Below are 23,177 nucleotides of genomic sequence, written 5' to 3' on the forward strand. Positions count from 1 at the left end.
TGAGAACTGTGGGAAGTTGCAGCTCACCTATTGGAGGATTGAGTGGGATAAACCCCTGGTCCCATGGAGAGATGAGTTCTGGTGCAGTTCCTCCTGCTGGAGAAAGAGAGAGCCCTGGCTCAATTTGTTTATTTTCCAGGCAATCCAGAGTGAATGCCCAGGATCATTTTAGGAAAATTCTATGGTGTTTACTACACCATACTGTGTTACCAGAGTATTAAAAACTTCTGTTTTTAATAATATTTGTTTCTTACATATGTAAGAAACCAAAAAATAGTTCTATAAACAATATGAATTGGACACTGTTAGAGTGATTCAGCATTCTTTTTTTTTAATTAATTTATTTTATTTATTTATTTTTGGTTGTATTGGGTCTTCATTGCTGCGTGTGGGCTTTCTCTAGTTGCGGCTAGCAGGGGCTACTCTTCGTTGCGGTGCATGGTCTTCTCATTGCTGTGGCTTCTCTTGTTGCAGAGCACGAGCTCTAGGCACGCAGGCTTCAGTAGTTGTGGCACACGGGCTCAGTAGTTGTGGCTCCTGGGCTCTAGAGCGCAGGCTCAGTAGTTGTGGCGCACGGGCTTAGTTGCTCTGCAGCATGTGGGATCTTCCTGGACCAGGGCTCGAACCCATGTCCCCTGCATTGGCAGGTGGCTTCTTAACCACGGCGCCACCAGGGAAGCCTGATTCAGCATTCTTAAAATCCTTTTCCTATCTTATTTTCATTGTTGAAAAGTCTGATTTACAGTCATTGGAAATGTAATAATTCACTTTTCAGTTATTTACATTGCTGCTTCTTAATGATAAACCCAGGTAACAATTTGATGATACTTACCATTCTAATTTACATGTTCTTTTGACCTCTCAGCAGTCCTCTTGGGAGGCGTTATTGTGTTTGAAGTTAGGTGGTATGGGTTTAAATATTGGCTATGTCATCTAACAGTTCTATATCTTTGAGCAAATTACTTAGTCTTATTCATCCTCAATTTTCTTGTCTGTAAATGTTGATATTCATACCTACCTTGCCAGCATTGTTATAAGAATTGGAGCTAATGTATATAAAGCAGTCAGCACAGGGCCTAGAAGATAGCAGACACATTGTTATTACTTACTTTATAGTGGTGAAGAAAGTATTTTTGAACTCAAGTACTTAAAGTCAGAATTTTGGAGCTAGAAGTAACTTAAAATTTATTTTTTTCCCCTTCAAAGTAGGTTTGAGAGAGTGAAAAACTCAGGTTATGTTGGTATTTTTCTTTGGTTTACAGTGAATTCCTTATTTCTCAGTGTAGAATAGTAGGTTTCAGGGAGCAATTGGATATAGAGGAGAAGAGTTCCTTTTGAGCTTGGTTTTTCAAAAATTTTTTTCTTTAAAAATTAAAAAAAAACTTTTCACATTGAAATTATTTCAGACTTAGAAAAGTGGCAAATATAATGCAAAGAATTTTTGCATACTGTATATTCATCCAGATTCCTCAAATTTAACATCTTCCATAACCTCAAGTAGGTAATTAAAATCAGGAAATTTACATTGATAGAATACTATTATCTAATCTGTAGATCTTATTTAAAATTTGCCAGTTGTCCCATTAATGTAATTTTTCTTGTTTAGAGTTCAATTCAGGTTACATAGAGTGTTAGTTTTCTTATCTCCTAAGTTTCCTTTACTCGGTTATAGTTCTTCATCTGTCTTCCATTCATGTCTTTCTTACCTTGATCCTTTGAAGAGTATTAGACAATTATTATTATTATTATTTTTTTGCGGTACGCGGGCCTCTCACTGCTGCGGCCTCTCCCGTTGTGGAGCACAGGCTCCGGACGTGCAGGCTCAGCGGCCATGGCTCACGGGCCCAGCCGCTCCGCGGCATGTGGGATCCTCCCGGACCGGGGCACGAACCCGTGTCCCTTGCATTGGCAGGCGGACTCTCAACCACTGCGCCACCAGGGAAGCCCGTAGCCAGCTATTTTGTAGAGTATTCCTCAGTTTGGATTTGATGTTTCTTAGTGATTAAATTTGGATTATGTATTTTCGAATATCACAAGTGATGTTATGTCCTTCTCAGTGCATCATATTCAGGAGATACATGATATCATTTTACCCTGTTACTTGTGGTATTTATTCTGATTCCTTGGTTAATGAGGTGCCTGCCAGGTTTACCTACTTAAACTTCCATTTTCCCTTTGTGCTTAGAAGTATCTTACGGGGAATAATTTTGAGTATATAAATATCCTTTTTCTAATCATAATTTGGTCATTACTTTTAGCATCTGTTGATGATTCCTGCCTGAAAGAATTATTGTGGTGTTTGCCAAATAGTGATTTTCCCATCATGATTTCTATACTTATTAGTTGCTATTCTGTAAGGAAAAGCTAAGATTTTTATTCATTTTATTTTGTTTTAAGTCTGTTCAAGATACCAATTGTACCGTATTCAATTATACACAAGAGAATATCTTTCAAGGCCAAATACCATTAAAAAAATCAACTTTTGCTTGGAAGTTTAAATGGAGTTCTAACAATTGATGTCAATATGAGTTTTTTAAATGTTCTTGGAGTAGCTTCTGTGCACCAAAAGAAATAATGCAGAGGCTACTTTCATTTTCTAAATTAATATTTGATATATTAGCCTTATAAATTCAAAACCCTACTTCTTCCTTAGATGTCTAAATCCAACATACAAATCATATTAAGTCACTTTAATGGAGAGACTACAATGTAATTAAATTTCCTATAGTACAAGAAGTCTTTGCACAATACTGTTGTTAATTTGGGTGATAAAAGTATGGACAGTTAAAATTTTTGCTTTACACTTTTATGTATTTTCTAAATTTTCTGAATAATCACCTCTTACTACATTAAAAATAAAAGATGATTTTTGTTGTTGTTGGAGGGAGTATCTCTAGTGAATAAGAGTGTGGGTTCTGCCATGAGACTTTCTGGATTTTAGTGAGGACTCTCCTACCTAACTGCTAGTAGTTAGTTAACTTTGTACTTTAACTTACTCTTCTGCAGATGGTTGATAAAAAGTACCTGCCTTATGGGATTACTGTGAAGGATTAAACAAAATAATCTATTTAAAGCACTTGGAACAATAACAGTGCCATAATAGTGTATACTCAATAAGTGCTATTATCATTGTTAGCTTTTAAATTTTTAAAAAAATGGAAAGAAATAAATCACACAATATGAATCATTGAGTTCTTTAAGAACTCTTAAAGAATCATTATGACATCAATATAGAAGACAGATAGTCCTTTCATCAACTCTTAATTTTTTCATATTGAAGTCAAGAGTTTAATGTTTAAATTAACTGGTACATAATAAATGCACAATAAATGTCTCTATTTTTACTGTTAGAAAAATATCCGTCCTCATTGGCATATTAGTGTCTAGGTCAGGTTTAGTGGAAATCCAGTTCAGAATCCAGTCATAGGCTAGCCCGAGTGCTACTTACACACCTTAAACACCATACATTAAAGATTCTGAATATTATATGCAACAGTGCTGTATTCATAGTTGTTCTTCAAAGCTAATTAATCTGATTTTAAGTTCAGTCTGTGTTCCCTAGCTTTCTTGGTACATTTTTAGTCGTATTTTTTGATTCCTTACTTAAGCTAAGCCAGTATCTCTCTAGAACATCTTGCTGCTGACTGAAAAACAATTTTTTTAGATCTCTTGGCATATTCCTAAATTTATGCCTTCTATTCTTGGGCTTAAGACTTTTCCTGTCTTATAACATGTCAGTTTAACATTTATGTATTTTATTTAATATTATAGATGAGAAACAGTAAGAGCAATTCCTCCTGAAATTTAACAGAATTCCCCAAACCCAGAAAAAAATATATTTTTTTCCCCTAGAAACTCTAAAGGAGAGTCTGCCAAATAAGTGATATTGCTTAAGGATATTTTTGTGGCATTTATTTTATCTAGTGCACATTTTTATTTTTGCATCTGTGTATAGTATCATAATACTAGCTAAAATATATTGAGTACTTTTTTTGGTGAGATACTACTGTTCTAAGCCATTTATATTTATTATTTAATCACTAAAACAACTCTATGGCATAGGCACTATTATTATACCCAAATGAGGCTTAGAATTAAATAACTTGCCCTAGATTTCATAGTCAGAGGCGAAGCTGGAATTTTAGTAGAGTACTAAGTACTCTTAAGTACTAAGCTGCTTTGGAATAGATTCCTGTTACCCTTTGTGATCCAGGCATATAAATTTGTAATTAAAGATAAAGGAAACACAAGGAAGTTTTGTTGATAGAAGGGCACAGGGAAGGGAGACTCTGTTTATATGTGGATATGGCATTTTTCTGAATATCTCTATCTTTTATATTTACTTTTGGAAAACTATGTAATTATTAAAATGAAGGAAAACTTAAAATATTATTTTTAATAAATTGAAAGTAATTTTTCTTCCACCAGCCTTTGAATTCCCAAGGCCAGAGATTAATGAGTAGCTACTTAGTAGATAACAGTTATATTGAAATTGACTTTAAACTTTTATCATTTAAAAATAAAACACAAGAGGGTGCCATGTACCATGTTACTTCTAGTTTTTTAGTCTTTTTATCTTTCTCTGTGTGAAATATAATGCAACAGCAGTTTTATTATTTTTTGGTTGTCCTGGCTAGAACCCCCAAGGCCCATTAATTTGTTTTTCTTAATTTCTTAACTTCAGTTTGTAGATTATTAGTTTTGTATTGACCTTGTCCATGTAACGAATCAGCAGTGTATATCTACCTTGGGGCTCTAGATTCTAATTACGTTAAGTAATTCTTGCTAACTCAAAAGAAAATTAATGGAGAGTTTTTTGAAGTGGGTTTTTAAGTTTTCATCCAAACTTAGCATTTGAATGCCTTAAATCTTAAGAATTCTTTCCCTAAGTTAAGAACATATAGTTGTAATGATATTTTGCTGCAGGGCACTTTTTTTTTTTAAAGTATTTACATTTTTCATACTTGGTATTGTTCTGTTTTAAATATTGACAACCTTTTTTCTTTCTAAGTTAGTAAGCAAATCCCAAAAACTTGGACACCACAGTATGTAGTTACCTTGCTTTTATATCAGTGTTTATTAGTAGAATTAGAATTTTCTCTTTCTGTTTTAATTTTGTAATCATATGTTTTGAACAGCCAGGTAAATAGTACTGGCTTTTGTTTAGTTGATGTGTTTTGGGCAGTGTTCAGCACTTTATCTAAATTATTTAACTAAATCTTTAAGATAATCCAGAAAGGTAGATAGTTGTATAACTATTTTATAGTTCTGATATTTGGAGGAGTTAAGTGACGGTTAGGCTCACATAGCTAGGTAGTAGCTAAGGAGGAATTTGAAGTCAGGTCTTTGTGGTTTCCTCACTGCTTTGCTATACTGCCTCTATAGACAGCTCATATTTTTTGCACACTATAGTTCACCAGTGGCACATTCAATGCTACCAAGAAATTTTTTTCTCTCTTTGTCAGATATAGTCTATGTTCAGTGGGTTCCACTGATCCTTCATAAGTAATACATAAGTGAAGGGAAACTATTCAGACAGCATTTTCACCAAGATAGTCATCTTCTGATGGTTAAGAAAGAATGGCTACAGAATATGGGTAATCAAACCAGTGGATCTGGAAAAAGTAAACATGAAAAAATAAAGCCATACTGGAAACTTTATTCTGAATAGTAAGTTTAGTAATAATTTTAAATTAAGAAAGACCACCTCGCACCACATACGAAAATTAATTCCAGATAGATTTGGTCCAAACATGAAAAATGAAACCATGAAGCTTTTGTTTTCTTCTGGGAGAATATCTTCCTGACCTTGCTATAGGCAAAAATTTCTTAAATTAGACCAAAAAAAAGATTAACCATAAAGGAAAAAAGCTGATAAGTTGGACTATATTGAAATTTAAAGCTTCTGTTCTTCTGAGAACATTATTAGGAGAATGAAAAGGCAAGTCAGAGTAGGAAAAGACATCTGTAATATGTGTGTATGACAGGACTGTATCTAGCTATGTAAAGAATTTCTATACATCAATAAGAAAAAGACAGGTAATGAGCAGAAGTCTTGAACAGAAAAATGAGCAGAAGTCTTGAATAGACATCATGAAAAAGGATATCAAAATGGTAAATATGAAATGGTGGTCCATCTCTTTAGGCTTCAGGGAAATACAAATGAATATCACAATGACAGACCACCACACACCCATAAGAATAACTAAAATTAAAAGATTGACAACATACAGGGCTGACAAGGATGTGGCACTATGGGAACTCCCATATACTATGATTTGGATTGTAAATTTTTTTTTTTTTTAATGGCTGTGCCACACGGCTTGTGGGATCTTAGTACCCTGAGAGGGATCAAACCCGCACCCCCTGCATTGGAAGCGTGGAGTCTTAACCGCTGGACTGCCAAGGAAGTCCCTGGATTGTAAAGTTTTATAATTGCTTTGAAAATCTATTGAAAATCACTTTGAAAACCTATCTGCTCCATGGCCCAGTGATTCTACTCTAGGTATACATTCAGTAGATATGTGTATGTATGTTCACTAAAAGACTTATATAAGAATAAGTATCAGTACTAATTGTAATGGCCCCATGCCGGACCCGAATTTCTGTCAACCGGGGAATAGATAAATACATTGTGGTATATTTCTGCAATAGCACACTGTATAACAACAAGAATGAATGAACTGTTATACTAATATTATGTAACAAAATAAATAAATCTCACAAACAAATCAATGAATAGAAGAAGCCACTCATATGGTTCCATACTGTATGATTCCATTTAAATACATGGTTGTCCCTTGGTATGGTAGTTGGTATCTGCTGGGAATTGGTTACAGGACCTGCTATGACCAGAATCCGTGGATGCTTAAGTCCCTTACAGCTGGCCTTCTGTATCTGTGGGTTCCGCATCTCTGGATTCAGCCAACCATGGGTAGTATAGTACTATATTTATTGAAAAAAACTTGTTTCTAAGCATGCGCGCAGCATTGGACCCACACAGCTCAAGCTCAGATTGTTCAAGGGTCAATAGTAGTTCAGAAATAGACAAAATATATCTTTAATGTTAGAAAGCAGGGTAGTTACCCTTGATGTTGATAGTTGCCTAATGGAGTATGAGCGGGCTTCTAGAGTGCTGGTAATAGTCTAACACCTGAATATTAAGTGCTGGTTACACAGGTATACTTACTTTGTGAAAATTCATCAGGTTGTACATTGTTATGATTTGTGTACTTTTTTTTATTATTGAGGTACACTTGGCTTACAATATTACATTGGTTTCAGGTGTACAACATAGTGATTCACAATTTTTATAGACTATACTCCATTTAAAGTTATTATAAAATATTGGCTATATTCCCTGTGCTGTATAATATATCCTTGTAGCTTATTAATTTTATACATAGTTGTTTGTACCTCTTAATCCCCTACTCCTATCTTTCCCCTCCCCCTCCCCTCTTCCCACTGGTAACCACTAGTTTATCTATATCTGTGAGTCTGTTTCTGTTTTGTTATAGTCATTCGTTTGTTTTATTTTTTAGATTCCACATGAAGGTGACAACAGACAGTATTTGTCTTTCTCTCTGACTTATTCCTCTATGCATAATACCCTCCATGTTGTTGGAACTGGCAAAATTTCATTCTTTTTCATGGTTGAGTAGTATTCCTCTGTGTGTGTGTGTGTGTGTGTGTGTGTGTGTGTACTACGCCTTTATCCATTCATCTGTTGATGGACACTGAGGTTGCTTCCATATCTTGGCAGCTGTAAATAATGCTGCTATGAAAATTGGGGTACATGCATCTTTTCAAGTTAGTGTTTTTTTTTTTTCTTCAGCTGTATACCCAGGAGTGGAATTGCTGGATGATATGGTAGTTCTGTTTTTAGTTTTTTGAGAAACCTCCATACTGTTTTACACAGTGGCTGCGCCAATTTACATTCCTACGAACAGTGTTGTGTACTTTTCTGTACATATGTTATACTTCAGTAAAAATTTACTGAAGGACAGAACTTAAATGGTTTTGTTTCCTGTAACTTATTTAACTATGAGTTTATAAATGTATTCAGACCACTTCCATGTTAGAGATACTGTGTCAAAAATAAATTCATCTTTCTCAATGGGAAAATTTTCTCTTTTGGACTCCTCAAGAAGTCAGTATTTGTTAAATGCTTATTCTTTGTTCAAGCAGCATTATCCCATTCTGTCCTCATAAAAAGAATGTGTTATAAGAAGAAGAAAAGTGAGTCAGAATTAGAAATAGAATGAATAAAGTCATTTCACGGACCATGTCACCAAGACCTTGAGGAGAAACAGATGAAGTTGGGAGTTTGGATAGGTACTCAACAATATATATTTTCTACTTACCACATAATTGAAACAAACTAGGCACTCACTTGAGGATGACCTTTGTATGCCCCACACTTGGTCATCTTAATAACTTGCCTTGTCATAAATGAAACTATGTATAAAGCTGTATATTCTTGGTTACTACTGATCTTTTATTTCTCCTAGTCTAAGTCAAGGATCAACAAATTACATCCTGCAGGTCAAATTCAGCCTGCTACCTATTTTTGTAAATAAAGTTTTATTGGAATAGAGCCATGCTCATTTGTTTATGTATTGTCTGTGACTGCTTTTGTGCTATACTGTATGACCCACAAAGCCCAAAATTAAAATCTTTACTCTCCAGCCCTTTGCAGAGAAAGTTTGCCAACCCTTGGTCTAAGACGATGTTGATCATGGTCATATAGTTAAATACATTGTTTCACCTGTCTTATTCATGTACATTGATGCCAGGAAGGAGCCTTGGATTGTGGATCTGTGTAAATTGGCCTCAGATTGGAGTAGTTATAGCAAGAAGCCTGTTGTTTAGATTTTACTCTGTCCGGTAGGATCACCTATGAATACAGTGACCATACATTTCAGTTTGCTTGGAACAGTCCTGGTTTACATCTGTTGTTCCAGGTTATTATTATAGTACAATAACATTGCATACTGTTACTATAATATAATAATTAATAGATGCTCTCTTTTACTCTTAATATCCCCCAGTTCGAATGATAAACTTATGGTCATTCTATCTGTGAAAATTCACTGAGAAGGGTAGTGGATACAGAAATAGTGATAGAATAGTGACAACTATGCAAAGTGGAACTTAAGAGATTAATTTTATTTATTTATTTTATTTTATTTTTTTGTGCTACGCGGGCCTCTCACTGTTGTGGCCTCTCCCGTTGTGGAGCACAGGCTCCGGACGCGCAGGCTCAGTGGCCATGGTTCACGGGCCCAGCCGCTCCGCGGCATGTGGGATCTTCCCGGACCGGGGCACGAACCTGTGTCCCCTGCATCGGCAGGCGGACTCTCAACCACTGCGCCACCAGGGAAGCCCTAAGAGATTAATTTTTGAAAGTTTGTATCAGAGGTCCCCAAGACCATCTCAGTGATTTGCTAGGAATCACAGGACTCAGAAGTTGCTATGTTTATGGTTAGGGTTTATTACAGTGAAAGTATACAGAGTAAAACCATCAAAGGCACATGAAGGGAAGTATGGAGGAAACCAGGTCCAAGCTTCCAGGTGTTGTCCCTTTCTACTGGAGTCACACAAGATGTGCTTAATTCCCCCAGAAGTGATATGTGATGACATGTGCAAAGTGTTCCAAACTAGGCAACTCACCCTAGCCTGGTTTCCAGGATTTTTATTGGGGGTCAGTCACATAGGCCTGTGACACCTCCATGACTGACCTTGGTTACTTAAGCTCCAGAACCTCAGAGAAAAAATACGTTCATTGAAAATCACACTGTTAGCATAAACTGTCTGCTCACGCTGGTACAGTGTGGCCCAGGGCCTCAAGCATGCAGAAATACTCTTATCAGACAGAACTTTCCAAGGGCTCAGAGCTCAGTTCCCAGGAACTAGCCAAAGGCTCGTCTGAAAACAGGCCATTTTGGGGAACATATAGGGGTTGAACAACCCAGGCTTACTGAGTTAACCCTTTCCCACACAAGGTCGTACAAGGTATTTGAACCAGAGTTTGAGTCCAGGTAAGTCAGATTCCAGAGTCTGTGCTCTTTCCATAAGTTTAATTTTCAGTGATCTTTTATACTGTTTTGCTAATTAAAAATTATTGGCTATATTAGATGTAGTTGAGACTTGGACTGTGCCCATCTAGCTTGATAGATACTTATGACAAGCTTTCTTTTTTCCTCATATGAAGATAGGGAGCCTGATTTGAGTATTTTCCAGTATTTTTGTAAGTAATGGTGCTAACAATTTTTAGGTCTTAGTAATTTTCAGTGAAGTTTATTTTGTTTATTGTATTTCATTTATTAATGTATTGAAAAATAGTTTAGATGTACAGGCTATAATTATTCCTTTTGCACTTAATACAGTTTTTAATTTAAAAAAGAGAAATGTGATAATAGAGTTAGAAGTTTTACTTCACAATTAAGAATTGTCTGCCTTATAGGTAATAGATTTGAATGAACTTATTCAGTTCTCAAAAGCTTTTAACCTTTTTTTTCTTTTCTTTAGGTATTTGTGGAAACATTAGACAAGTGTTTTGAAAACGTCTGTGAACTGGATTTAATTTTCCATGTAGACAAGGTACAGTTTCTACATTATCAAATTTTCTGAGTTTTTTATCTTAGAAAAAAATGTTAATTTGTCAAAGTAAAAATAGATTTAGTGAATAATACTGTTTTTATTCCTTTATTCAATTCATACGTATATTTACTGTGAGCCAGGCACTGTGCTTAGTGAAGAAGGTTCAGACCATGGCCTTAGAGGAATTCACATCTAGAGGAGGACAGTGGGAATGGAGGAAATTATATTTAAACTGGATTTTTTTAGGGATTAGTAGATATTTCACAGACAGAAAAGGAGAGGATGACTCTACAGACAGAGATATAAAATACATGCTTTTTGTGAGGGGAGGATTTTATATTGATCATGAGGCCTTAAAGTACCTTTAGTGACATGGATTTTGGGCTTCGTTCTGAAGCAATTTAGTTTTTTAAAACAAGTTTCTATTAACATTATCGTTGCTTTGTTTGTTCATTTTTTGCGGGGGCAAGATAATTGTTTTTTTCTGTGTTAAGGATGTTGGATTGGTAGGTGGGAGATTAAAGTCAAGGAAATCAATTAGAAGTCTATTGCAGTAGTCCAGAAAGAAATGAACTAAGGCAGTAGAGTAGGGATGAAAGAAAGTATATAATTGATAGGACTTGATGGCTTATTGAAAGGAGGTGAGAGAAAGGAAGAATGACTGAAATTCTCTAGCCAGTATTACTGGGTATTGGGGATAGGAAATTTACGAGGAAGAGATTCCACTTTTAGTATATATAGATTTTTTTTTTCTCTATAAGTTCATATAATGTAACAGACTGTTTTGAATGGTTAAGCCATTGAATTAAATTGTCTGGAAATAATCTGAAAATTTTGGCAAAAAATTGTGATTTTTAAAAATCAGCTTTATTGAAGTGTAATTTACACACATGAAAATTCAGTGGCTTTAAGCATACATTTGCCTAAGTTTTGGCACGTGCATTTAGTTATGTAACCAGTACCACAATCAAGATACAGCACAAGGAATGCATTATATTATTTGTGAACATCAAAAGAATACATTTACTATTAGCTCGTCCTTTAGATCATATTTCTCATTTACTAAATGATTTAATTTCATATATTGACTCATTTTGGATATAGAACTTAAACTTGATATTTTTAAGAGAATTATTTTAGTTTTCTACTGCTTTTCTCTATTATCTGTCTTATGCTATTTGCACTTACAAAGACTCCTGTTATTTTTAGGCATTAAGGTTCACAATATTCTAAAATATGTTTTGATACATGGTTAAAATGTTTAAAATTCTATTTTTAAAATGACTGCTCAAAGATCACTAGCTTACATGTTGCATCTAGCAATTTTTTGAGAAAATTGAAGATTCTATTGTAAAATATTGTAGCAAGAGTAAAGTTGTCACATTTGTAGCAGAGAATAAAAGTTTTCCTTAATAGGAAAATTAAGCTCTACATATATACAACTTCCATACATGATACACAGTGTTTTTAAAACTTCTATTTTATGTAAATATATGTTCATTTTAGAAAAATCAGAAAATATAAATAAGAGGAGAATAAATAGCCGCTATCTCAATTTCAGAGATTGCCTAGTATTAAAAGATAAACTGAGGCACACTAAAAATTTTAAGAGTTTATTTGAGTAAAAATTGATTCAAATTGGTCAGCACCAAACCGGAAGTGGTTAGGAATATTCCGCTGACAGGAGCTAGGGGAAAGACGTTTATAGAGAAGAGGCAGAAGCAAAGCAAGGGAATTATCTGATTGGCTATTGCTTAAGCACCTGTATTATTTGGGAAAGCCAAGGTGGCTGTTTGTGATTGGTTGCTCTTAGGTGTTGATTTCTTAACCTTGAGGCATTTTAGGCTGAGGTTGTGCTTTGCTTATGTATTAGAGCCGCCTCAGTCTAATTGCCTCCTTTTTTTTTTTTTTTTTTTTTTGCAGTATGTGGGCCTCTCACTGCTGTGGCCTCTCCTGTTGCGGAGCACAGGCTCCGGACATGCAGGCTCAACGGCCATGGCTCACGGGCCTAGCCGCTCCGCAGCATGTGGGATCTTCCCGGACCGGGGCACGAACCCGTGTCCCCTGCATCGGCAGGTGGACTCGCAACCACTGCGCCACCAGGGAAGCCCTCGCCTCCTTTTTTTAATTAACACTAGTGTTAACATTTTAGAGTATGTGTAGTTCTAGACTTTTTTGTACAAATGAGTACTGAAACAAATATGTCTTTAAAAAAATCAAAAATAGGATCACATATGTAGTCTGTATAGCCTGTTCATTTCACACAACAGTGTATCACTGTTTTGAAACCTGCCAGAATTAGCTGGCCTAAACTCTTGTTTTAATTTTTTTTCAATGCAATGAGAAAAAAGCTTCAGTATAACAAGAGTTAGAGACCAGTAAAATAGACATTTCCTGTCTCTGTACTCTCTGTCTAAAACAATGCTAGTCTTGTTTTCAGCCCTTCTATGAAAGTAGGCTTGTTTTCAACTTTCAAGCAGCCCTGGACCTTCCAACAGTCAGAGATCTCCTAAATAGCTCAACTCATTTCTTCCTAGGAGCAAATACAGAGTTTTGTACACAATCCTCTGTGTGCTGTTATACTACACTTGGATAGAGGGAAGGAGGAAGTTGTAAAGAATACCCCTTTTGTTATCAGTCAGGATGGGCTAGTTTATGCTGCAGTAACAATATCCGAGTATTTCTAATTTACACAGTATGTTTATCATGTCCCACATGCTGTCAGTCTGGAATCCATGGTGACAAAGCTGCCGGTATCTGGAAAATCATCAGTTTTTATGTCAAAGAGAAAAGAGTTTTCATGGGTAAATTTATCTGCTTTTCAAACTATCACACATGATAGTTTTGCCAAATGTTTGGCCACTACAAGCATGGATCACTAACTTTCTAGCCTCCGATATAATTTCCATGTGGCCTACTGCCCAACCCCTAAGTCAATGTCTTTTCCTTTATTGTGATTGTTATCAGTTTCTCATTACAAACCTTCAAGTACTAATTTGTGTATCAGTCACATAAGCTAATATTTGTAGTCACCCTGAAGTAGTGGAACAGCACCCCCTGCCCAAAATTGATTTGGATGTAGAGACTGAAGATACCACATGTACACCAAGAGGATCTGATCTGAAAAGGTTTATCGTTCACATAATAAGCTTTTGGGGGGAAAACAAGGAACAGCGACTATCTTGGGGTTTTATGTGGTTAGGGGGTAGGGCTGGGTTGAGGGTTTCCACATGCAGGCCAGGCAGGTCTTATGTAATTTAAACTTCCCGCCAGTGCAGAGGAAGGAGCACCTGGACTTTATCAGTTTGCCCACATGTGGGCAGAAGAGGAAGGGAGAACAGTGGGATTTGAAAGCTGTCAGCAGGCAGGCATCAAAAATGGAGTCAGACTCTTTATTACAGCTAAGTTATGCTGTGGTAATAACACCTAAAATATGAGTAACTTGGTTTATTTCTTATACTGCATGGCCACTGTGGGTTTGCTGGGAAGGTCTGCTTATTTGCGCAACTGTGTTACCTGCCCATTTCCTGAACACTGTGGCTTTAATTGGGCAGCCCCAGGTTGTCACCACTACTGCAGCACAGCATCAAATCCCAGGGCAAAGATGAAAGAGCTGAAGATTTATAAAGAGCTTGGTTTGGAGCATGTATGACATGTATGGACAGCTATAAAAGTGCTCTGTCTACTCCTCCCTGCATTCCCCCCATCCCCCAGAAGATCAGGCTAAGGGAGATCTGATTGGAGGCCTCAGTGTCTTTCCTACCCTCCAGGCCAGGAGAATGAAGAATTAAGAGTGAGAGTGGAGAGGTTTCCTCTAGCCCAGTCCCTCTTAAGGAGTTTGATAGCCTATCCTTAAACCACAGGACACAGAGTGAGAATCTCCTTTTCCTTTCACCACCTGAAGAAATCTAACCATTAAGAGTATCTCAGCAACCACACCTAGGTACCAGTGAGCCGACAGAGAAAAAAGAATGCCATCTCAACAGAGAGATGAGGAACAGGCTGAACAATCAGAACATATGCTCCGTGAAAAAGAACTACCACAGGAGATCAGTGAACACTTGAAATTTTAAAATGGTAAAAAGTGCTTAAGGAGATGCAATTCGAAAAGGTCTTCCTGGGGCTTAAAAATGTGTTTTCAAACTATAGAGTTTAAAGAAGAGAATGGTCACAGTTGAGGCTTGAATTACAGATAGAAGATGAATGCAGGAAATAATCTCAAAGCATATAATTGAAAGATTAAGAGATAGAAAACATGAAGGAAAAGGTAAGAGAATATGAAGTATTTAGCATGCATTATAAAAGTATTTTGAAGCTGTTATCCACCTGGGGGAAAGGAGAGTAGGGAATAACAGAGCATTTAGTAGGAAAACAAGGCATCTCAGTGGTAGAAAGACTTGATATTTTACAAATAAGAATAAAGTCATATTTGATTAAAAGAGCAAGGAAAGAGATAGTTTTCATTAATAAAAATTATAAACAGTAGAATCTCTGATTTAAAAGGGGGAAATAATATAAATAAAATCTGATCAAGACAACCAACTTTGGGGGAAAGGAAAATCATTTAAAATAAATGTATTATTCAGTATAGTAAGTGTGAATTGAATGAAACAATCCATTAAAAGTTAGAGATGATGCGTTTAAAAAGGTACAGCTTTGGGGCTTCCCTGGTGGCGCAGTGGTTGAGAGTCCACCTGCCAATGCAGGGGACATGGGTTCGTGCCCCGGTCCGGGAGGATCCTACATGCTGCAGAGTGGCTGGGCCCGTGAGCCATGGCCGCTGAGCCTGTGCGTCCGGAGCCTGTGCTCCGCAACGGGAGAGGCCACAACAGTGAGAGGCCTGCATACTGCAAAAAAAAAAAAAAAAAAGTACAGCTTATATAGGAAAGACAGGATAAATTCTAGAGTATTTCCCTTTATTAACCAGTTTCCATAACATTTGGTTCCCTAGCAGTCACCAGAAGTGATCATTGAATTTCTTTTTTAGTACCCTTGTGACATACGAATTTTAACATAATTGATTTGTTTTAATCCACTGTGGATATTATTCTTTTTGATGCTCAAATTGCCCTATCTTTGGCCAGTGGGGGAACCCCTTCACGTTGTCTTCTGGGTTCTTTTGACATGACCCCTCTCCCCCTCCATGGACTTTGATAGCTGCTTTGTGTTCTGGTACAACTAGATGTTCCAGGTTCACTTTATTTATTTCTGGCTCTAGATATGTTATCAGTCATTCCTTCTAGGAGCCCTGATTTTTTTTTTTTTTAAAGTGGGAAATGGTATGGAGAAGCCATAGTCTGGATGGAGGTGCTTGTAATTATGAGGTTGATCATTGTTTCTCCACCTTTTCTATGGGCAGAGCGTCGTATATATTTTTTGCCTTAGCCCTCATGTTAGTGTTCTCTCTGTAAGGTTCCTTTTAGTGGATGATGATGTATAGAAATGACAGTCCTAGCAACATGTATGCTAGTTGGTAGAGGTGTGATTATTACTTCTGGTTCTCAGAGAACCAAGCTAGGAAATAGATGTATGTACACACACACACACACACACCCCTGCCTATTTCTATATCTTTATATATATTAAAAATCATTGAGTTCTTCTTAATACCCCAGCGTCTAGTGCAACACTACAGAATTTATTCTAGCCTTCATCTTTTCCATATCTGCACTTTGCTTCTCTGACAGTGAGAGATTATTCTCATTCCTATTATTTGTATTATTGTTGATGCATTTACTTAATTTGCTTAATCCTTCCTTTCTATAACCCAGCTCCTGGCTGGGCCATTCAAAGCCAGACATGCCGGGCTTCACCCTCACCTGCCAGCACTAGTCAAATGCTTGGCACCCCTCTTCTACTGAGCAAGTTGTTAGAAAGTCAAACCTGATAAAAAAAATTGCAGTAAATAAAAGTACTTTTTAAAAACTTAGATGATTTGAAAAAGAAATTAATGAAATTTCTAGAAGAGAAAAATGTCAAAATTAAAATTTTCAGTGGATGGGTTTAAACATAAACATATCTGAGTAAATAGAAAGGTAGAATACATTGTCCATAATGCAGCATAAAAGGACAAGAAAGCCTGAAAATGTGAAATACAGTTTACAGGTCAGGGAAGATAGAGCAAGAAATATCTAATGAAAAAGAGAGAAAGAACGAGGCATATTCAATATCTGAGTATCTAATGGCTGAGAATTTTTCAGAATTAATGGAAGATGCCAATCCACAGATAAAAGAATCACAAGCAGAATAAATAAAAGGAAATCTACACATAGACTAATGATAGTAAAATTGAATAGCAGAGAGAGAGCTCTTAAAATCATCCAGAAATAAAAGACGTATTACTTTCACAAGAGCAGTGGTCAGGCTGGGAAGTGACTTCTCAACAGCAACCACAGAAGTTAGAAGATGTTGTGTTGAAAGAAAGTAACTGTCAACTGTAGTTCTAAAATTAGCAAAACCATCTTTCAAGATTATGGGTGAAATAAAAACATTATTTGAGAAATAATGAGGAAATTTGCAACCAGCAAGCCTTTGGACTAAATGAAATTCTAAAGAGGGCAATTTACACGGAAAGAAATCTGAAATATAAGGAGTGAGTTGAAGAGGGAAGAAGCAAAGAAAGAAGTAAATTTATGGGTATGGATAAAAGAACATTGACTCTTAAAGTACTTATGAGATTAAAATGAAAAAAAAATTGTAGCATTAAAATATAAGTCAATAATAACACAGAAGCCAGGAGTATTCTAAGGTCTTTTTTTTTTTTTTTTTTTTTTGCGGTATGCAGGCCTCTCACTGTTGTGGCCTCTCCCGTTGCGGAGCACAGGCTCCGGACACACAGGCTCAGTGGCCATGGCTCACGGGCCCAACTGCTCTGCGGCATGTGGGATCTTCCCGGACCGGGGCACGAACCCGTGTCCCCTGCGTCGGCAGGCGGACTCTCAACCACTGCGCCACCAGGGAAGCCCCTAAGTTCTTTTAATGAGCATCCATGACCCTTATGATAAGCAGCCTTTAAAAAGGATTTCTGTATAATCAACCCAAAATATAGAATAGCAAGTAGAACAGCTTTCTAGTTTTTCAGACTTGAATATTTTGAATTTTCCAATTTGAAACATTCATATTCAGTGTGAGTATAAAATGCATTGTGCAACAAAATACAATTACTCTTACCTATTACTCTATTTATTTTTGTTTTCTGTTTGGCCACACAGCACGGCTTTTGGGATCTTAGTTCCCCAATCGGGGATTAAACCTGTGCCCCTGCAGTGGAAGCGCTGCATCCTAACCACTGGATCACCAGGGAATTCCTTTACCTGTTGCTTTAAATTACTATACCACTGTTGCTTTCCATTGGTCAGCAATTAACAAATGTCTCATTATTAGTAGTATATTATAGTATGTTAAAGTATGTTATATACTTAACCTTTCTATTTTGTCTTGAAAATCTTATCAAAATTTTGATGGCTAACAAAATATACTCTTAATTCCTTTCAAAATTACTTACAAAATTGTCATACTTTAGACTTCTCTTTCATGATATAATATTAAAGAAGAGAGAAGTTTGTGTGGGGATTATGCTCTTTAGCAGGAGAACCTGCTCAACTGCATCAATCTCAAGATATTATCCACATACCTAGAACTGATTATTTCCTTAGCAAACACTTTCTTCAGGTTAATGGTATTATCAAGTGAAAGTTTTGTTTTGTTTTGATTTTTTGGCTGTGTTCGTTGCTGCATGCGGGTTTTCTCTAGTTGCAGCGAGTGGGGTCTACTCTTCGTTGTGGTGCGCGGGCTTCTCACTGCAGTGGCTTCTCTTAGTTGTGGAGCACGGGCTCTAGGCGCACAGGCTTCAGTAGTTGCAGCACACAGGCTCAGTAGTTGTGGCTCGCTGGCTCTAGAGCTCAGGCTCAGTAGTTGTGGTGCAAGGGCTTAGTTGCTCCGGATTCTTAACCACTGTGCCACCAGAGAAGTCCCCAGGTGAAAGTTTTGATTTATATAACACTTTGATATGTCAGCTATCCTGTTGGAGAATAATTATACAAAAATTTAATATATTTTTAGATTTAATGAAGTTCTGATAAATATATTTTGAGAGGATGTATTTCTGAAGCTATTTTTTTTTAAATGTTGGTAGTGACTCCAGTAAAACCCAAAGACATACATTTTCTTACTTAAATTTTTTCATTATATCTTTTATTTATAAATACCCATAGAGCTAAAGCATGACAAGAAAATATCATACTTCGTTGATTCTAAAATGCTGATTTTCTTTCACATTTTAACATTTTTGAGATCAGTATGCATTTACAATTCTATAGCTTGCCATAATTTTTTTTTTTTTTTTACTTTTTCTGGTAGTTACATTTTATTTTTTAAATTTATTTTCTTTTCCCGCATTGGGTCTTCGTTGCTGCACACAGACTTTCTGTAGTTGCAGCAAGTGGGGGCTACTCTTTGTTGTGGTGCACGGGCTTCTCCTTGCCGTGGCTTCTCTTGTTGCGGAGCATGGGCTCTAGGTACGCGGGCTTCAGTAGTTGTGGCACGAGGGCTCAGTAGTTGTGGTTAATGGGCTCTAGAGCGCAGGCTCAGTAGTTGTGGTGCACAGGTTTAGTTGCTCCATGGTATGTGGGATCTTTCCAGACCACGGCTCGAACCGTGTCCCCTGCGTTGGCAGACAGGTTCTTAACCACTGTGCCACCAGGAAAGTCCCTAGAGCAGTGGAGTAGGTCGCTCTGTCCTCCTACTGCTCTGGCAGCAGCAGGTGGGTGGGAGGCAGGCATCTGAAGACCCCATGCGTACCTCGCCCCCAACAGCCCTCTGCTTGGCCGCTACCCTGGCGGGGTTGAGGCAGCGGGGCTGGCTGCTTGTCATAATTTAATTGTCAGCACTTTTCCTTTTCAGTGGTATGTAAAGTAATGATGTTTTTTATGATCAGTTGTACTTACATTTGAAGAAATATCAAAACGTGAAGTGAGGTTTAGACCATTTAGAATTATAAATACAGGTATTAATAGATTACTTGAGGTACATTATTTAAATTTTTATTAGAAAATACATGTCTTAACATTTTATTATCAAATTAGTAAGACTATGACCCACAGGTACATAAATGGAAATTTGCTAACATATTTAAAATAATGTGTCATTTCATCAAAATCGGCTATTTTCTTAATAATAAAAAAAATCATTTCTTACAGTATTACGGTCTTTAGAGTAGACTTATAACTCTGCTTTGCCTCCCCTTCAACTCCTTTTAAAACTCCTGTTCAGTTTTCTTTTTCAAGAGGAGAAGAGGGAGGTGTTCCTTGCAAAACACATTTTACAAAATATTTATTGAGTGCTTAACACTTTGCAGGGTTATGTGAAGAATATGTTCTTACCCCAGTCCTCAAGTAATTGTTTTAGGAAGATGTGTGGTGTCTGTCTGCCTGTGTCTGTGTTTGTCTGTCTCACAGACACACACCATTAACATTACAGTGTTATTCATATATTTTATTATTTTTAAATTACAATAATAATACTTAAATTTCTTGAAACAAAGAAGTCAAATAGTACTGAAGGCTATATGATTAAACATGAAAGTTCTTCTTACCTTGTCCCCTTCTTTATACCTATTCACCACTACCCCACTTCCCTGAAGTAATTTCTCTTAATAGTTTGTCTAGGTAGGCTTCCAGACTTTCTTTCTATATGTTTCCAAAGATATGCATAGTTCTCTTGGTTCAGTGAGTGATAAAGCATGTTTTTATTTCACGTAATGTTCTATGCCTTGCTTTATTGACTTCATCTCTCTTTAGATCCTTCCATATCAATATATATGTATCAGCTTTATTCTTAAGTGAAATATTGTGTAGAACGTATATGCCGTATTTTACTTGACCACCCCTGTAGTAAGATATTAACGTAGTCAAATTAAAAGATGTTTGGTGCAAAGGACCTCATTTCTAGCATAAGTTATAGTAAAGTAGCTTTATGCTTTGAAAACAAGTGACAATCCATAGAAAGGGCTCTATGTAATTTGACTTCCTTTCATTTTTTTGTTTTTAGATGCTTGGTTCTGCCTGGTTGACCTGTAACTGTTAAAAAGTGAAATGTAGGACTTCCCTGGTGATCCAGTGGTTGACTCCATGCTTCCAATGCAGGGAGGGTGGGTGCGATCCCTAGTCGGGGAACTAAGATCCCACATGCTGTGCAGTGTGGCAAAAAAAAAAACAAAAAAAAAACAGTGAAATGTGTTTGATTTAATCTTCATTTACTCTCCAGTGATTATGTAGGCTTTACGCAACTAAGATGCTGCTGTCTGTAAGCACTGTATATAAATATTTAATAAATATGGTTTACTGATGGGGTAGTTAGACTAAGTACAAAAAATGCCGTGTTCTTTTAACATTTGAATTTTAAGATAATTGAGATAAATGATTTTGAAGAAAGAAGTGTTGGCATCTAATATTTATTAGATGCCAACTATGTGCATTATAATATTTTGTAAATAATAATAAAATAATATAGAGACCACTTAATCTTATATGTTACAGTAGTTTTAAGCCAAAGTCTCAGGTTCTGCATTGACACATAGAAAGACTTATTGTTTAACACATGTAAAAAGTGGCATGCTTCTCTTATCACTAACAAATATTCAACACCTTTGAGCTACCTCTTAAATAACTTAAATAGGTACATGGCCATTACCTTTAATATTGTTCCTCTGAATGATCTCTCTTACTCTTTAGGAAGGTTTTTTTTTTTTAAGCAATATATGCTCGTGTTAAAAGTTTTCAAAACAAATAAACAAACAAACAAACAAAAACTATGAAAGAAAGCTAAGTCTCCTTTCTTCCTCAGTCCTCCAGTCCCATTCTTTAGGCAACTACTATCTATTAAAAAATATTTGCAGCACATTATATAGCTATTGGAATGGTCAAAATCCAGAATACTGACAACGCCAAATGCTGGTAAGGATGTGAAGCAACAGGAATTCTCATTCATTTCTGGTGTGAATGCAAAATGATACAGTCACTTTGGAAGACAGTTTGGCGATACCTTAAAAAACTAAACATACTCTTATCATGCAATCCAGCAATCGTGCTCCGTGGTATTTACCCAAAAGAGTTGAAAACTTATGTCTATACAAAAGCCTGCACATGGATGTTTATAGCAACTCTTTTCATAGTTGCCAAAACTTTAAAGCAACCAAGATGTCCTTCAGTAGGTAAATGGATAAACAAGCTGTGTTATATTCAGTCAATGGAATTTTATTCAGTGCTAAAAATAAATGAACTATCAAACTATGAAAAGACATTGAGGAACCTTAAAATGCATATTACTAAGTGCAAGAAACCAATCAGAAAAGGCTATGTACTGTGTGATTCCAACTATATGACATTCTGGAAAAGGTAAAACTATGCATATACTGAAAAGATTAGTGGTTGTCAGGCTTGGGGAGGGAGGGGGATGAGTGAATAGGTGGAGCATAGAGGATATTTAGGATACTCTGTGTGATACCATAATGATAGATATATATCATATTTATCCAAACCCATAGAATGTACACCACCAAAAGAGAGCTCTTGAGGTAGACTATGACTTTGGGTGGTTATGATGTGTCAGTGTAGGTTCATCAGTTGTAATATATTTACCACTCTGGGTAAGCTGTGCATGTCAGAGGCCAGGCTGTATGTATGGGAAAGTTTCTGTACCTTCCTCTTAATTTTGTTGTGAACCTAAAACTGCTCTTAAAACAATAAAGTCTTTTTTTTTTTCTAATTATTTTCGTGCCTTTCCAGAATTTTTCTGGGTATATCCAAGTGTGTGTATGTGTGCAATTTTTTTTAGTATACCTCAGTGGGACCATATTATAGATATCGTTCTGTCCCTCTCATTTGTTCATTTAATAACTTATCAATATTTCTGAGGAACCTGTATATTTCTCACTTTTAGGTGTGTGATAATAGTGTAGATTCACCATTTTAGTTTTGTATTTTTCTTTGCTCTTACCAGCAGTTTCATTGATCATTCTTATTCTTGTACATATATCTGGCTCCAGTAACTTTTATTATTTTATTAACTCATAATGCTCATTTTCTCTTGCCTCTAACTTTCAATTCAGTCGGTTTTTTTGTCATTCTTTTTTTTTCCCCATTTAACATCTTTATTGGAGTATAATTGCTTTACAATGGTGTGTTAGTTTCTGCTTTATAACAAAGTGAATCAGTTATACATATACATATATCCCCATATCTCTTCCCTCTTGCGTCTCCCTCCCTCCCACCCTCCCTATCCCACCCCTCTAGGTGGTCACAAAGCACCAACAATTCAATCTTTATTTTCTTGTAGAACTGTGGGAATAATGTGTACAATGTGATCTCATTTGTGTACATTAGATATATACACACACACATATAACAAGTATATGCGTAACAAGTTTTCTGGAAGGGTATATAAGATACAATTAACTGTGATTATCTTTAGAGGGACCTAATAACAGAAGCAGAGGATGGTAGAGACTATTTTTATATATAAGTTTCTGTATGGCTTATATTGTGATTTAAAAAAAATAAAAATGTAATTTAGAAGTT

The 23,177-nt window shown here is 36.3% G+C and overlaps 1 protein-coding gene across 8 annotated transcripts in view; it reads left to right on the forward strand.

Annotated features, from left to right (window-relative positions):
• Positions 1–23,177, forward strand: part of AP3S1 (adaptor related protein complex 3 subunit sigma 1) — a 74,962-nt gene that overhangs the window by 33,537 nt on the left and 18,248 nt on the right. For 6 of the 8 annotated variants that reach the window (XR_010942068.1, XM_067731479.1, XM_067731478.1 and 3 more), the window contains one exon: positions 10,531–10,602. Coding sequence is in view for 7 of the 8 variants with exons in the window: in XM_067731479.1 (XP_067587580.1) it covers positions 10,531–10,602 (72 nt within the window). In the remaining variant the exon portion in view is untranslated. Of the gene's footprint in view, positions 1–10,530; positions 10,603–12,525; positions 15,259–17,386; positions 22,853–23,177 lie in introns of those variants that run through there. The other 2 variants (XM_067731475.1, XM_067731473.1) reach the window with 2 other exon arrangements.

Source organism: Pseudorca crassidens, chromosome 3 (assembly GCF_039906515.1).
Source record: "Pseudorca crassidens isolate mPseCra1 chromosome 3, mPseCra1.hap1, whole genome shotgun sequence".
Classification (NCBI taxonomy): Eukaryota; Metazoa; Chordata; class Mammalia; order Artiodactyla; family Delphinidae; genus Pseudorca; species Pseudorca crassidens.